At 35.3% G+C, this 13,572-nt stretch overlaps 1 protein-coding gene across 1 annotated transcript in view; it reads right to left on the bottom strand.

The window, feature by feature from the left end:
* LOC123560695 (activating signal cointegrator 1 complex subunit 2-like) overlaps positions 1-13,572 on the bottom strand; it is a 59,455-nt gene that overhangs the window by 21,389 nt on the left and 24,494 nt on the right. Inside the window, 1 exon segment of the mRNA XM_053516934.1 lies at positions 11,917-12,039. Coding sequence (XP_053372909.1) covers positions 11,917-12,039 — 123 coding nt within the window.

Genomic DNA, 13,572 nt, shown 5'->3' with positions numbered 1-13,572 from the left:
TATCATGGCCACAAGCAATAATACTATGTGGTCTGACCGTTGCAGGTCAAAGTGTACTACAGCCATATTCACTTTAAAGGTCACCATTAACTTGACCTTTGATCTCATGACCTCATAACAAATGGGGTCAACTACTGGCCTCAGGCAATAATCATACAAAGTTTGACAGCCACAAGCCCAAACATTGTTCAGTTATTGACTGGGAACTATTTTCAGTCTCGATGCCACTATGACCTTGACCTTTGGAATATTAACCCCTTAATCAAAAAATGGTCATTTAATGACCATACAAATCATTGTATGAAGTTTGAATGTTGTAGGCCCAAAGTCGTCTCCAGTTATTGATCTGAAAACTTTTTCGTTCTCAAGGGCAGTGACTTGAACTGACCTACTAATCTCCAAAACATTAGGGACATCAGCTGATCACAGGCAATCACCCTGTTTGAGAGCTGAAAATCCAAGTACTACTAATTTGAAACAATTTCAGTCCTGGGCCCACTGCGACCTTTATCCTTAGCCTACTAAAACCATATAAAATTGGGGTCATCTACTGACCATAGACAATCGTTTTATGAAGTTCAACAACCATTTATTAGTGTTCTTGCGTTAAATATCTGAAATTGCTTTCCAAATCAAAGCTGCTGTGACCATAGCCATAAATCTACTGACCAACAACAAAACCACTCTGATGAGTAATATTCCCTAAATCACGTCCCTAATTTTAAAAAAAGGGCACGCCTCATGGGGAAGACCAGACTTCAATTTTTCCCTTTTAAAATTTAAAAAAAAAAACTTCTACTAGGGTGTTTAAAACGGGCCCCCCAAAATTGTTGAGAAGCCCCTGACAGTTTTTAAGGTAAAAATTTTACTAATTGCAACTCACTGTTAACAAACTTAACGACGACAATTAAAAGGCCCAATACTAAGGAAGTGAACATTTTAATTTTTTTTAAAAAGCACGAAACTATTTATTTTTTTGGGAAAAAATGAAATTTGGGTATGAGAAATTCGAAATAAATGCAGATATGTACAATTATTTTCTATAAAATATAAGAAAGTTAAAGACCTGGGGGGTCATGTGATTCATTGAAATTTAACAAAAACCCCATACATTTTTTTGAGTTCCAAAGACCTCTGAAATTTTGACCTAAATCTTGTTATTTAGTGCTTGAGAAGTCATGCACGGTATGAAAAAAATTGCCAATCACTTTCCTTAGAAATGGACCTTTAACAATCTATTTGCCCCCCCGGCGGTTTAAAAGGCTCAGTCTAGGGAGACATATCGCCTTTTTTTGGGCGGGTTTGGTTTTTTCTATTTGTTTTTGTAATTTGAAATTACCCCCAAAAACAAATCCAATTTTTGTTTTTATATCCTCACAAAGATTGCATTACCTTTTAAATTTTTTATTAAAATAAAGTTCACATTTTAAAAAGTTTTATCTTATACACTTTTTAAAATGATCACAGATCAAAAACTTGTTTTATTCATACTGAAATATAGCTGAACGGGAAAAACAACTTTTAATAACAGTACTGATTTTTTTGTCGGCTTTAAAATAAGTATTGTCAAAATAAAGAAAATGTGACTTGCTGTAATCTGTATTCTAAATGTAAAAATTTTCTCTTCAACAAGAAAAATAAACAAGGGGGATGTGGCCCTGTATCGTCACCGAAAATTTGCATAAAGATAAACATTTAAACCAAAGTTAATTAATATGTCAAAAATGTAGCCTCAAAGAGTTAACTACTTTTCCTTTGTTTTGTTTGGTGACCTAGTTTTTGACCCCAAATTTGCCCCAGATTTCAAACTTGACTGAAAGATCATCGTTAACAATTGATGAAGTTTCATAAAAGATGCATCATAAATGTGGCCTTGGAGTGAAACAAGTGTTCCTTTGATTTGACCTGTCCCTAATTTTTAATCCACCTGAACTAGATTTAAAATGGCCATAGATCTAAAGTTAAAATTCTGACAAAGTTTTTTTAAGAAAAGGTCTTTGTGGCCCAACAGTTAAAAAGTTTTCCTTTGATTTGCCCGATGCCTAGTTTTTTCCCCTAGCGCCCTAATATAAAACTTTCCAATATTTAATTGAGGGAACATTTTCCCAAGTTTCATTAAGATTGGGCCAAAAATTGTACTTAGGGGTTTTAAAAAGCTTTTCCCTTGTTTTAAAACCTGGGCTTAGTTTTTGACCCCACTTGCCCAGTTTGAATCTGATCTATGGATCTTAAGATTAACATTTAAACCAAGTTTTCTTAAGTATGGTCAAAAATTTGGCTTTAAGTGAAAAACTAGTTTTTTCCTTTGATTTGATATTTTTTTGACCCTTTAAACCCAGTTTCAATGGACCTTTGTCATCAAGTTAACATTCTGACCATTTCATGAGAATACCCAAAATGTGACCTTTACGGGTTAACGCTTTTTCCTTTGTTTTGATTGGTGATATTTTTTTTGACCCAAAGAAAACCCCCAACATAAAATTTGGTCCAAGTTTTTATTGGGGGTAAATTTTGCCCTTTTATAAGATTAGGTCAAAAATTGTGACTCAGAGGTAAACAGTAAAAATTTTGAAAAAGGGACGAAACAGGGGGATCACAAAAGCTCCCCTTGGCCTTTGTGCTTGGTGGCTAAACACTAGGTGTCACGGGTGAAAAAAATTTAAACCCCCTACAATAGGCCCTTTTACGCAGAACATGAAAAATTCAAAGCAGCATTTTCTTGAGCATGCCCTAAACCTCGAATTCATTCTATAGTTTCTTTGCCCTCTGCCAAGGTTCTCAAGTTGTTGAGGGAAAAGGTTTTTAAATGTTGGGGGTTCCTGCCCTTTTGGGAACTCTAAATAAATACAGGTAATCGGGGCAAGCCCCAACCCTTTTTGCTAAATTTTGTGTTTTCTCCCAAGCACCCTAAAGTTATTTCCAAAAACCGTTTTAAAAGAACCTTTTATTTTTTTTGTTGAACATAACACACACCAAAAATGGGTTTTTGGGCGACTTTCCTTTTTTAATGGTGGAGGAAGCCCCCAGGTCCCCCTCCGTGTTTTCTTTTAAAAAAAACTGGGTCGTGTGACCTTGACCTGTGACCTACTAAACCTCAACACATTGGGGGCCACCTCTGGCCCAAAAATCACCCCCCCTAAAAATTTTCTGATCCATGACAAGCACCAAGTTTAATTAAAAACAATTCTCTGTTTTCCCTTATTGTGCCCTTGCCCTACTGACCTAAATTTAAAACATAAACCTGTATTTCATGATGTGACACCTGTGTACCAAATTTTATCATCCTGGCCAAGGTCTCAAGTTATCATTCAAAACGGTTTCAACTTTAAAGGTCCTGTGACCTTGCCCTTTATTTTGACCTCAAATTCACAAAACCGTATTTTACATGTAACACCTGTGTTCAAAAGCTTGATCCCAGGCCAAAGCGTTTGCAAGTTATTTTTGCCCTTTGACCTACTGACCCCAAAGTCAAATTGCCCTGAAAAACTATGTACCAAAAAATATTTAAATCATTTTAAATTTTGGGAAAAGCTATGAAAAAATGCGGGGCTGAAAGACAGAAAAGCTTTTTCAGGGGGGTAAACAGAACTTCTCTTTAAAACCCTTTGAAAATATAAAAACTAGATGCCCGGGAATTGTCAAACCTCCCACTGTCAAAAGGAGGGGGGTTTTTGGGCATGACACCCCGGTCTCACTGGGGCAAACATTTATGAAAAATAAAAAGGATTGCAAAACGTTACAATAAAATTATTTACGTAAAAACAAAGGAACTTAAAATTAAAAAAAAAAAAAATTTAAAAAAATTCAAAAGTCCACAAAAAAAATCCGCCCCGCAGAAAAGGGTAAAAATACACCGAAAATTTGATTTTTACATGTGTTGTATCAGAAAGTGGTCTTGATTTTTCCCTCGCCCCGTAAAAAAAAAGTTACAAATAAAAAGCTATTTATAGTAAAAACAAAGGGAATTATTCTAGGTTCTTTGCAGACACTCCGGATGAGATGAACAATTGTGCCAAGTTACATAAAAACCCCTCTTGCATCAAAAAAAAATCCCCAGACAAAGAAATTTTGTATCTGACTTTTGCCTCCTGTGTGATCTTGACCTTAAACCTAGGGCCCGGTTTCTTCCGCAGACACTCTCCCCTTTGGTGGTGCTTTTGTCCCAAAGTTCATCAAAGCCCCTCCTGCATAAAGAAAAAGCCCCAGAAAAATTTGTCATTTTGTATCCTTTGCCTCTAAGTGTGACCTTAAACCTTAGCCCTGGGACCTGGTTCTTGCGCAGACATCTATCCTGTGGTGAAAAATTGTGCCAAGTTCATCAAATCCCTTCTGCTGAAGAAAGAAAAGTCAGGACATCTTTTTTGAATTTGCCTTTGCCCTGAAAAGTGTGATTTTGCCTTTGGTAGGAACGGGGGGTTTGCGCATGACACTCCCCCTGGGGTTAACTTCATACCATTTTAAACAAGATTGCTCCATGCATGCCCAAAATTATGGCCCCGGACAAACAAATTCGGACGCACGCACGCAGCAGAATACACCGAATAGAATTTGGAAAACTTCTTCGCTTCCCCAAACGGGGCTGACAATAAAAAAACCCCAATGTGTTTTTCTTATCTCTTAAAGTAACAGAGCTTAGTCAAACACGCTGTTCTCAAAAAAAAATTTAGTTTCAAAAAAACCCTTTAAATTCTTATTTTTTAAAAGTTTTTTTTTTTTTTAAATTTCCTTTGTTCTTCTTCTTTTATATTTTTGGTTTTTCTTTCTTGCTTTTTCAAGTATACTGGTTTTGTTGCCTTCCATTTTTTAGCTGCCTGCTCTAAGAAGTGAACCTGAAAAACAGAAATCAAATATTGAAAATTGATAAAAGAGCCCCCAACCCAATTTTCAAAAAAAACCCCATAAAAATGTGACCTACGATGGTCAAAGTAAAAGTTTCCGACCAGGACGGACGACGGACGCCCGCTATACAAAAGCTCCCCTTTGTCCTTTTGTGACGGGGAGCTAAAAAATCAATATTGAAAACCCGCTTCCCCCGGTAAAACTAAATGTAAATAAAATTTAAACCCTTTTTTTTGATGTGTTTTTTGGGAAATGTTACCTTGCTTTTGGGTGTTGAGCAAAAAAAGCAGTTTTTTGGACTGGGGGAAATGGCCGAATTTAGGCCCCTTTTCATATAAGGACAAGAAATCATTTTCAAAGTTTTCTTTTCGGTAAATTGTATATGGAATTAAAATTTTTTGGGTAATTTTGAAAAAGGCAACCCCATGTCTTTGTGAAATTTTTGGGGTAATTGCCCAGGGTTTTTGAAAAAGTTTTTTACAAATTGTTGGCACTTAGGACATCAATCATGTTGTCACCCCTTGAAGGGGATCGAGTAATAATTTCTTAAATTTGCAAAATTATTAAATTTTATGGGTTTTCCAAAATGCTTTATCATCAAAAAATTAAATGGAGCTTTACTTAGGTCTAAAAAAAAAATTTGTTTCCGGGAACTGCTAAAAAAAATTTTGGGGGGGTATCGGAAAAAAAATTTTCTTTGGATTTTTTAAAATTATTTTTAGGGAACTTTTTTTAAATTTTTTTGTCCAAAAAATGAATCAAAAAGGGGGGTTTTCCTCTAGAGCATCAGTAAATTGTTTAACCACTTTTCCATGTTTAAGCATAAAAAGTGCAGATTGCAATTTTTTTTTCAAAAAAATTTAAAAAAATTTCCAAAGACAAAAGGGCCCTTTAGGGTCGGGCCAAAAAAATTTTTGAGGTCAGGATACAGGAAACAGACAATTTTTTTTTATGAAAATTTGTTCCCACAAATATTTAAATTTTTAGTATACAGTATATAGCTTTTTGAATATTTAAAAATGCTTCCCACGCTGCAATAAATTTTAATAAACAGAAAAATAGAAATACTTATGACCAAGCAAGTGGTTTTTAGTCTGTCAACATGCACTTTGGACATTTTTCAACAAATACTCTGAAATAGACCAAGATGCCCGAAAATTGAAAAGTGAGCAAACTAAGAAAACTGGACAACCCGGTTTTTTAAATTTCAAAGGCAAGAGCTAAAATCCTTTTCGAGTTTTTCAATTTTCATGCCCAAAAGAACCCCAAATTTTTAATCTTGGCATGGGGGAGAAATTTGTTAAATAAAATTTTTTTTAAAGAAAAAAAAAACAGAGCAAAAATTTTTCAAAGTATAAGAAACGAAGTAAAAGCGGTTTAAAAAAATTTCGTTTTGAAAAAAAAAAAAGTCACTGTAAAAAGTAGGTTTTTTTACCAACTGACCCCGCCAGACGCCAAACATTACTTTAACCCCCGGTACCCCTTTTTTTAAATTGGGGGCAAGCCTTCACTTTGTTTTATCATTAAAAAGGGAAAAAAAGACTGGAAAGCGCTAGAAGAATCTGTTCTGCCTTCCTCTGCAGTTTAGTATGAACACAGGGGCCCCAAAAATGCTACAATTTTTTATTGGGACCCACGGTATGATTATAAACATATAACTTTTAAACGTATTTGGTATGTGTGCAGTATACCAATTCGATTTCAACTAACCCATGTGGGAACCAGAAGAAAATTTCCAAACCTGAAAACCAATTTTCCCTGCCTGAACTTAAACTGAATTTTGAACCCTAAAACAAAATGGTCTAGCTCAAAACCCTCAAAAATTTCATCATGATTGTTTGGGACCTGCCGATGGGGGTTTTGGGAGAAAGGAACTGAATGCTCGGCCAAAAGAAATTGAGCGGTTCAGTTTGCATTTGCAGAGCTCAAAATTTTAAATTTTTTTGCCAATGTATGCAAATTTTCGCAGACTGTACTTTTTTTTCTTGTTGCTTAATCTGAAATCTCTTGCAAATTTAGACTTTCAATTTTAAAAATTTTTAGAATATCCAAAAAAAAAAGCTAGAACATCATTTTTGTTTGCACAGTTTTTCCCTTTGGGGTGTAATTTTGTGCGTTATAACTCAAAAAAACCTTTAAAGTAATCGGGGCGTATTTTTGGGGGTAATTTAAATACTGGCTGAAAAATACGGGGAAGGCAAATTTTGTACCCAATATTTAAAAGCGTTTAACTGTATTATATCAGTAGAATTTTTTGGGTAGCCGCCCTTTTAGATTTAATTATAAGATAGACCTCTCATTTCTTTTTTAATTTAGTAAACCATTTAACAAAAAAATGGCTAACCAAAAAAAAAAATGTTGTTTTTCTGTTTTCCTCAAAAAAGAAACGAAAACTACAAAAATTAACAAAAACCCCCAACAAATTTTTTTTATATGTATTTGCAAATAAATTGTGTGAAATTTTTTTCTTTCTTTTCATTCCTGAAATTGCTTTCATTTAGCGGGCCAAAAAATTTAGCCTGTGATTTTGTGAAAGAATTACTCTTTGCATGATTTGGTTCTGAAATAATCTTAAAATTTGCATTTTATGGAACATTTGAATTTAAATTTCCCTTATAATTCTGACCAACTAATCGGCTGCTTCGAAATCCAAAAGGCTGTTTTTTGTAATTACGAACTGTTGGGGGTCAATATGACTTTAATTATTTAAAATGTGGACGTATCATACAAATTTATTTTAAAATGTGGTTTTCATCAGTAGACTGTAAACAGTATTAATATATTCCAAAAAAGATCGAGCGAATTGCTTCGCGCCAAATTGCGCTTTTAAAGCTACCGTTTTGACAATTTGCACGGTGTCAAAAGAGTATGGAATATACGAAACAAACGCCCAATAGCTAATGTAATGCATTTTCACTTTTAATTTTTTTGGACTTCAAAAATTATGCATCATAAAAATCGAAAAGGGGAAATAATTCTACCAAAAGAAGGAAAAAAACTATTTTTTTTTTAATTGTGTCATAGAACAGACGAACCAGTTTGAAAGAAATTTCTTTACTTTTTTAAAAAAATTTAGTTTTTTGTTGAAAGCCCCATCAGGCAATTTCCCGCCTGTTTTAAAATCTATTTTTTTTTCTATAAGCCAAAGAACTTAAAATACCGAAAGGCAACTTGGGATAAACCCAAGTCATTCTGATCTTTTTTCAAATTTGCATTTTCCAACTTGACAATCATAAAAAATCAAAAGACGCTTATGATTATAAAACTGGGGGTCGCCCGGAGAATAAACCCCGTTTTTGTCTGTTTTCAAAGAAAAAAAAGTTTATTTTTTCAGACTTTCAATCAAAAATTCTTTTCCTTCCCCCTTTTAGTATACTGTAAATACTAAAATTAAAAATGCAATTATATGTAAAAAAATGATCCGAACCCCAAAAAAAATCTTATTTCAAACGTTTGCTGACTTGAGCAATCATGATCAACAATCTTTTAACGAGATCTCTTCTTGTCCAGGGTTGGGGGATTTCCCCCTTATATGCCTTTTCAATTTAACCCATTGTTTATTTTTTTAGCTCTTTGTAGAACCGAAAAATTCCCCATATTTAGGCCAAGCACGGCAGCTTATCGGGAGAAACAAAGTCAACTTAATTACTGTTTACATCGTGACCTTAAAAAACAATAAACTAAAAGGGCCCATTTTAAATTGATGTAAAATAAAAATGTAAAAAATAAGGAATTTCTATGCTTTTTATGGGTGGGGTTTTTGTTTCATTATTTTTACAAGGAAAGTTTTTTACTCACTTTTAAAAATTCAACAGGTCCCAACCCTGCCATGCTGTAATGGAGTGCCCTCCATATTTATATAAAAGTAAAAAATTTTCCTTCATCAGTCTGCCTGCAAGTAAAAACACGGATTCTGAATTTTTAAAAAATTCAAATGGGTTAGTAACAGGAAGTTCAAAGAAACTAAAGTAACCGGGAAAGGGGAAATTAAAAATTTCGATCTGAAAAGGGGACACAAAGGTGATTCTCTTCTTCCCCCCAGTGAAGAACTGTTGGGATATTTTTGTTTCCTCAAAATTTTTTCAAAATGTCGGCGCCAGTGTAACGGTATCCCCTCTCACTCCAAATATAAAAATGTTCAAATGTCGCCGTTTTAAAAAAACTACTCAGTATTGAATAAAATTTGTTTGTACCCAAATTTATCAGGGTAGTCACGTTACCGGGGTTGCTTTTGACGCAACAAAAAAAACAGCTTTCTTTGAATTTCTTTTTGGGCGCGACATCTTTTGTGCGGGAAATTTCGTTTTGCCACGATCTGACGGGGCTTATTAAAATTCGAAGCCGTGTATCCCGAAATTTTCGGGGGCGTCGCACGCCAAGGTCTAAACCGGAAATCCATTTTTTTTTTTTGGATGATGTGTTGTTTGGATACCTCGTTTGTTTTCCGTAGTGGGATTCGATCCCGATTTTCGTCGCTTCGCGACGAAAATCGGTAAGATCGATTCCCTATCAAGTTTTAGGATTAAAGGCTGAATCTTTCTTAATGTTTTTTAAGCAGAAACTATGTTACAAACAGATGGACAGATAGAACAAGAGCTGTCGGAAGACAGCAACGCTCGACTATTCAACAGCCTTGTCAATTGAATGTATACAAAGTCTATAAAGGGGCATAATTTTGAAAAAAACAAGAGCTGTCAGAGGACAGCAACGCTCGACTATTCAACAGCCTTGTCAGTTGAATGAATATGAAAGTCGAAAAAGGGACATAATTTAGTAAAAAAGCAAAATAGGGTTATGGAACCTGCATAGTGCTTATCAGCTCATGATAGTGGACAAGTGTGTGAAGTTTCAATCCATTCCCATTAGTGGGTACTGAGATACCAGCTTACATATAGGAATTAAACCAAAAACTCCTAAGTTGAAAAAGGGGCATAATTTTGTAAAATGCAAAGTTGAGTTATTGACCCTTTGCATTGCATGTCATATCATGACAGTGAACAAGTGTGTGAAATTTCAATCCTTTCCTATTACTGAATACTGAGATACCAGCTTACATACAAAAACTTAACCAAAAATTTCTAAGTCGAGAAAGGGGCATAATTTTAAAAAAAAAAGCAAAATAAAGTTATGGGACCTGCTTTGTGCATGTCAGATCATGACAGTGAACAAGTGTGTGAAGTTTCAATCCATTCCAATTAGTGAGTACTGAGATACCAGCTTACATACAAAACCTTAACCAAAAAATTTTTAGTCGAAAAAGGGGCATAATTTTGTAAAAAAGCAAAATAGAGTTATGGAACCTGTGCAATGTAAGTCAGTTTATCACAGTAAATAAGTGTGTGAAGTTTCAATCCATTCCCACAAGTGGTTACTGAGATACCAGCTTACATACAAAACCTTAACCAAAAATTTCTAAGTCGAAAAAGGGGCATAATTTTGTAAAAAAGCAAAATAGAGTTATGGAACCTGTGCAGTGTAGGTCAGTTTATCACAGTGAATAAGTGTGTGAAGTTTCAATCCATTCCCACAAGTGGTTGCTGAGATACCAGCTTACATACAAAAACTTAACCAAATCGGGACGCGGACGCATGGCTGAGTCCAATAGCTCTACTATTCTATGAATAGTCGAGCTAAAAATGCAAAGCAGAATTATGGGACCTGCACAGTGCATGTCAGCTCATGACAGTGAACAAGTTTGTGAAGTTTCAATCCATTCCCATAAGTGGATACTGAGATACCAGCTTACATATAAAAACTTAACCAAAAACTTCTAAGTGAAAAAAGGGGCATAATTTTGAAAAAATGCAAAGTAGAGTTATGGGACCTGTTTAGTGCATGTCAAATAATGACAGTAAACAAGTGTGTGATGTTTCAATCCATTCTCATTAGTGGGTACTGAGATACCAGCTTACATACAAAACCTTAACCCAAAATTTCGAAGTACAAAAAGGGGCATAATTTTGTAAAAAAGCAAAATAGAGTTATGAAACCTGTGCAATGTGTCAGTCTATCACAGTGAATAAGTGTGTGAAGTTTCAATCCATTCCCACAAGTGGTTACTGGGATACCAGCTTACATACAAAAACAACCAAATCGGGACGCGGACGTCGATGTCGACGCCGACACACGGGCAAGTCCAATAGCTCTACTATTCTTTGAATAGTCAAGCTAAAAATGACTAGCACCATTACATTATACGTCTCTTCAGGCATATAAAAACAACACTGAGGTATCATCCACTGACAAAAGACAATCGTCCTGTACAGTTTTATTACCATAGGCATAAGCTTTCCCAAATAATTTAAAAGAAGCTGTTTTTGGACTTGAGGATATTATGATCTTGACCTTTGAGGCTTTGACATACCAAACCTAAAACCAATACAGGTCTTCTACTAACAAAATTTATTAATTTATTTATTTTGTTGGGTTTATTGTCGCACCGACACAATTTTAGGTCATATGGCGACTTTCCAGCTTTAATGGTGGAGGAATACCCCCGGGGGCCCCTCCGTGCATATTTCATCATGAGCGGGCACCTGGGTAGAACCACCGACCTTCCGTAAGCCAGCTGGATAGCTTCCTCACGTGAAGAATTCTACGCCCCAAATGAGGTTTCGAACCCACATCGATGAGGGGCAAATGGTTTGAAGTCAACAACTCTAACCACTCGGCCACGGAGGCCCCTCTACTAACAAAAGGCAAAATATCCTAAATAATAAACTGAAGCAGTTTCCTCAGGTACTGTGAAAAAATTGTATTTCAAGAGCAAGAAATCTTATGGTTTCGACAAAAGCAGCTATTTCATGGGGCTCTGAAGTCGTGAATGTCTGGCCTTTCAACATAAAATGAACTGGAATTTTACCACTTCCTTTGGACTTAATTTGGTGGATAGATTCAAGCACGGAAATCAGTCCCCCTCCACTCCATCTCCCTGCCAATTTAACAGTATTTCCTCAGTATTTTCAGAAATATGATAACATAAATGTGACAGGTCCAACAGTGTCAGTTTCTGTTAGTCTGTTTTCAGACAACTGAGGTTGTATAATGGTAATGTTTATTTGCATATTGAATACTCACAGTTTGCCTTTTCGTATTTTCTGTTTGTCTATATCATCTCTGTGGAAAACATCAAACTCATCAAAGTCATATACATTCTTCCTCTCATGTAACACACTGGGTGGGGTGATAGCACGCTTCTTCCTGTATAAACGGGATAGATCAACATTTATAAGTAAAAGATGCTTCAAAGAAGAATTATGTCAACATCACATGTATAATAATGAATAGAATATTATCAAGTTCAAAAAGGGACTCACTTAAACAAGAGGGTCATGATGAACCTGGATCGCTCACCTGAGTAATACTGCCTACATGTCATCAATAACAAGAAAGTAGGCCAGAAGGTAAAATAAGGCAGTTTCATAATAATAGATGTTTAAATTTATATTGAAATTAGGCCAGTGGTTTGTAAGATTATCAAAGTTTTCTATACAGATATATAGGGAAAACCAGCACTGTCTAAAGCCATATTGTGTAATTGAAAGAATTTAGTAAAGGGTCTCTTAAGGAACATTTGTGACAATTTTGACTATATTTTCTTCAGTTTTTAAAATCACTACTTGTTACAGTCATATGGTCTGTATTTCATAGTGATATCTTATTTCCTCTTTAAATACTTCAGACTGAGCACTGCTAATTTACAAGTATGGACATGCATTTTGTGTGATGTTCAGAAATTTCCATTCTATAGAAAGCTATGTTGTCTTTGAATATGGAGATCACCAAAATAGCCAATTTTTTACCCTTTCAGGGACCATTAACTCTGGAACCCATGGTGGAATATGGCTGGTTCAAGAAAGGAACCGACTGAGATCTTATGTTGTAACAAGTTGTATGCAAGTTTGGTTAAAATCCACTCATAAATGAAACTGCTATTGTCCAGACAAAACCAAAATAGCCAATTTCTGGCCCTTTCAGGGGCCGTAACTCTAGAACCCATGGTGGAACCAAAATCTTATGGTGATACAAGTTGTGTGCAAGTTTGGTTAAAATCAAATCAAAAATAAAACCACTATTGTGCAGACAAGACCAAAATACAAAATTTTTGCCCCCTGAAACTCTGGAACCCATGGTGGGATATGGCTGCTTCAAGAAAGGAACAAAGATCTGATGGTGATACAAGTTGTGTGCAAGTTTGGTTAAAATCAAATTAAAAATGAAACTGCTATTGTGCAGACAAGACCAAAATAGACAATTTCTGGCCCTTTCAGGGGCCGTAACTCAAGAACCCATAATGAAATATGGCTGGTTCAAGAAAAGAACCCAAATCTTATGGTGATACAAGTTGTATGCAAGTTTGGTTAAAATCAAATTATAAATGAAACCACTATCGTACAGACAAAACCAAAATAGCCAATTTTTGCCCTTTCAGTGGCTGTAACTCTGGAATCCATGGTGGGATATGGCTGGTTCAAGAAAGGAACCAAGATCTTATGGTGATACAGGTTGTGTGCAAGTTTGATTAAAATCAAATCATAAATGAAACCACTATCGTGCAGGCAAGAAATTGTTGACAGACGCACGAAGGACGATGAACATCAAGTGGTCACAAAAGCTCACCTTGAGCCTTTGGCTCTGGGGAGCTAAAAAGTAGCTAGACAAGAAACTTGTGTCAATATGTGCATGTGTTGACAATGAACAGTTTTACCAAGTTTCATATAAAATGGACTGAAA

Source organism: Mercenaria mercenaria, chromosome 10, assembly GCF_021730395.1.
Source record: "Mercenaria mercenaria strain notata chromosome 10, MADL_Memer_1, whole genome shotgun sequence".
In the NCBI taxonomy this organism is placed as follows: Eukaryota; Metazoa; Mollusca; class Bivalvia; order Venerida; family Veneridae; genus Mercenaria; species Mercenaria mercenaria.
The sequence above is the reverse complement of the archived record's forward strand: the minus strand, read 5'-3'. Positions and strand labels throughout refer to the sequence as shown.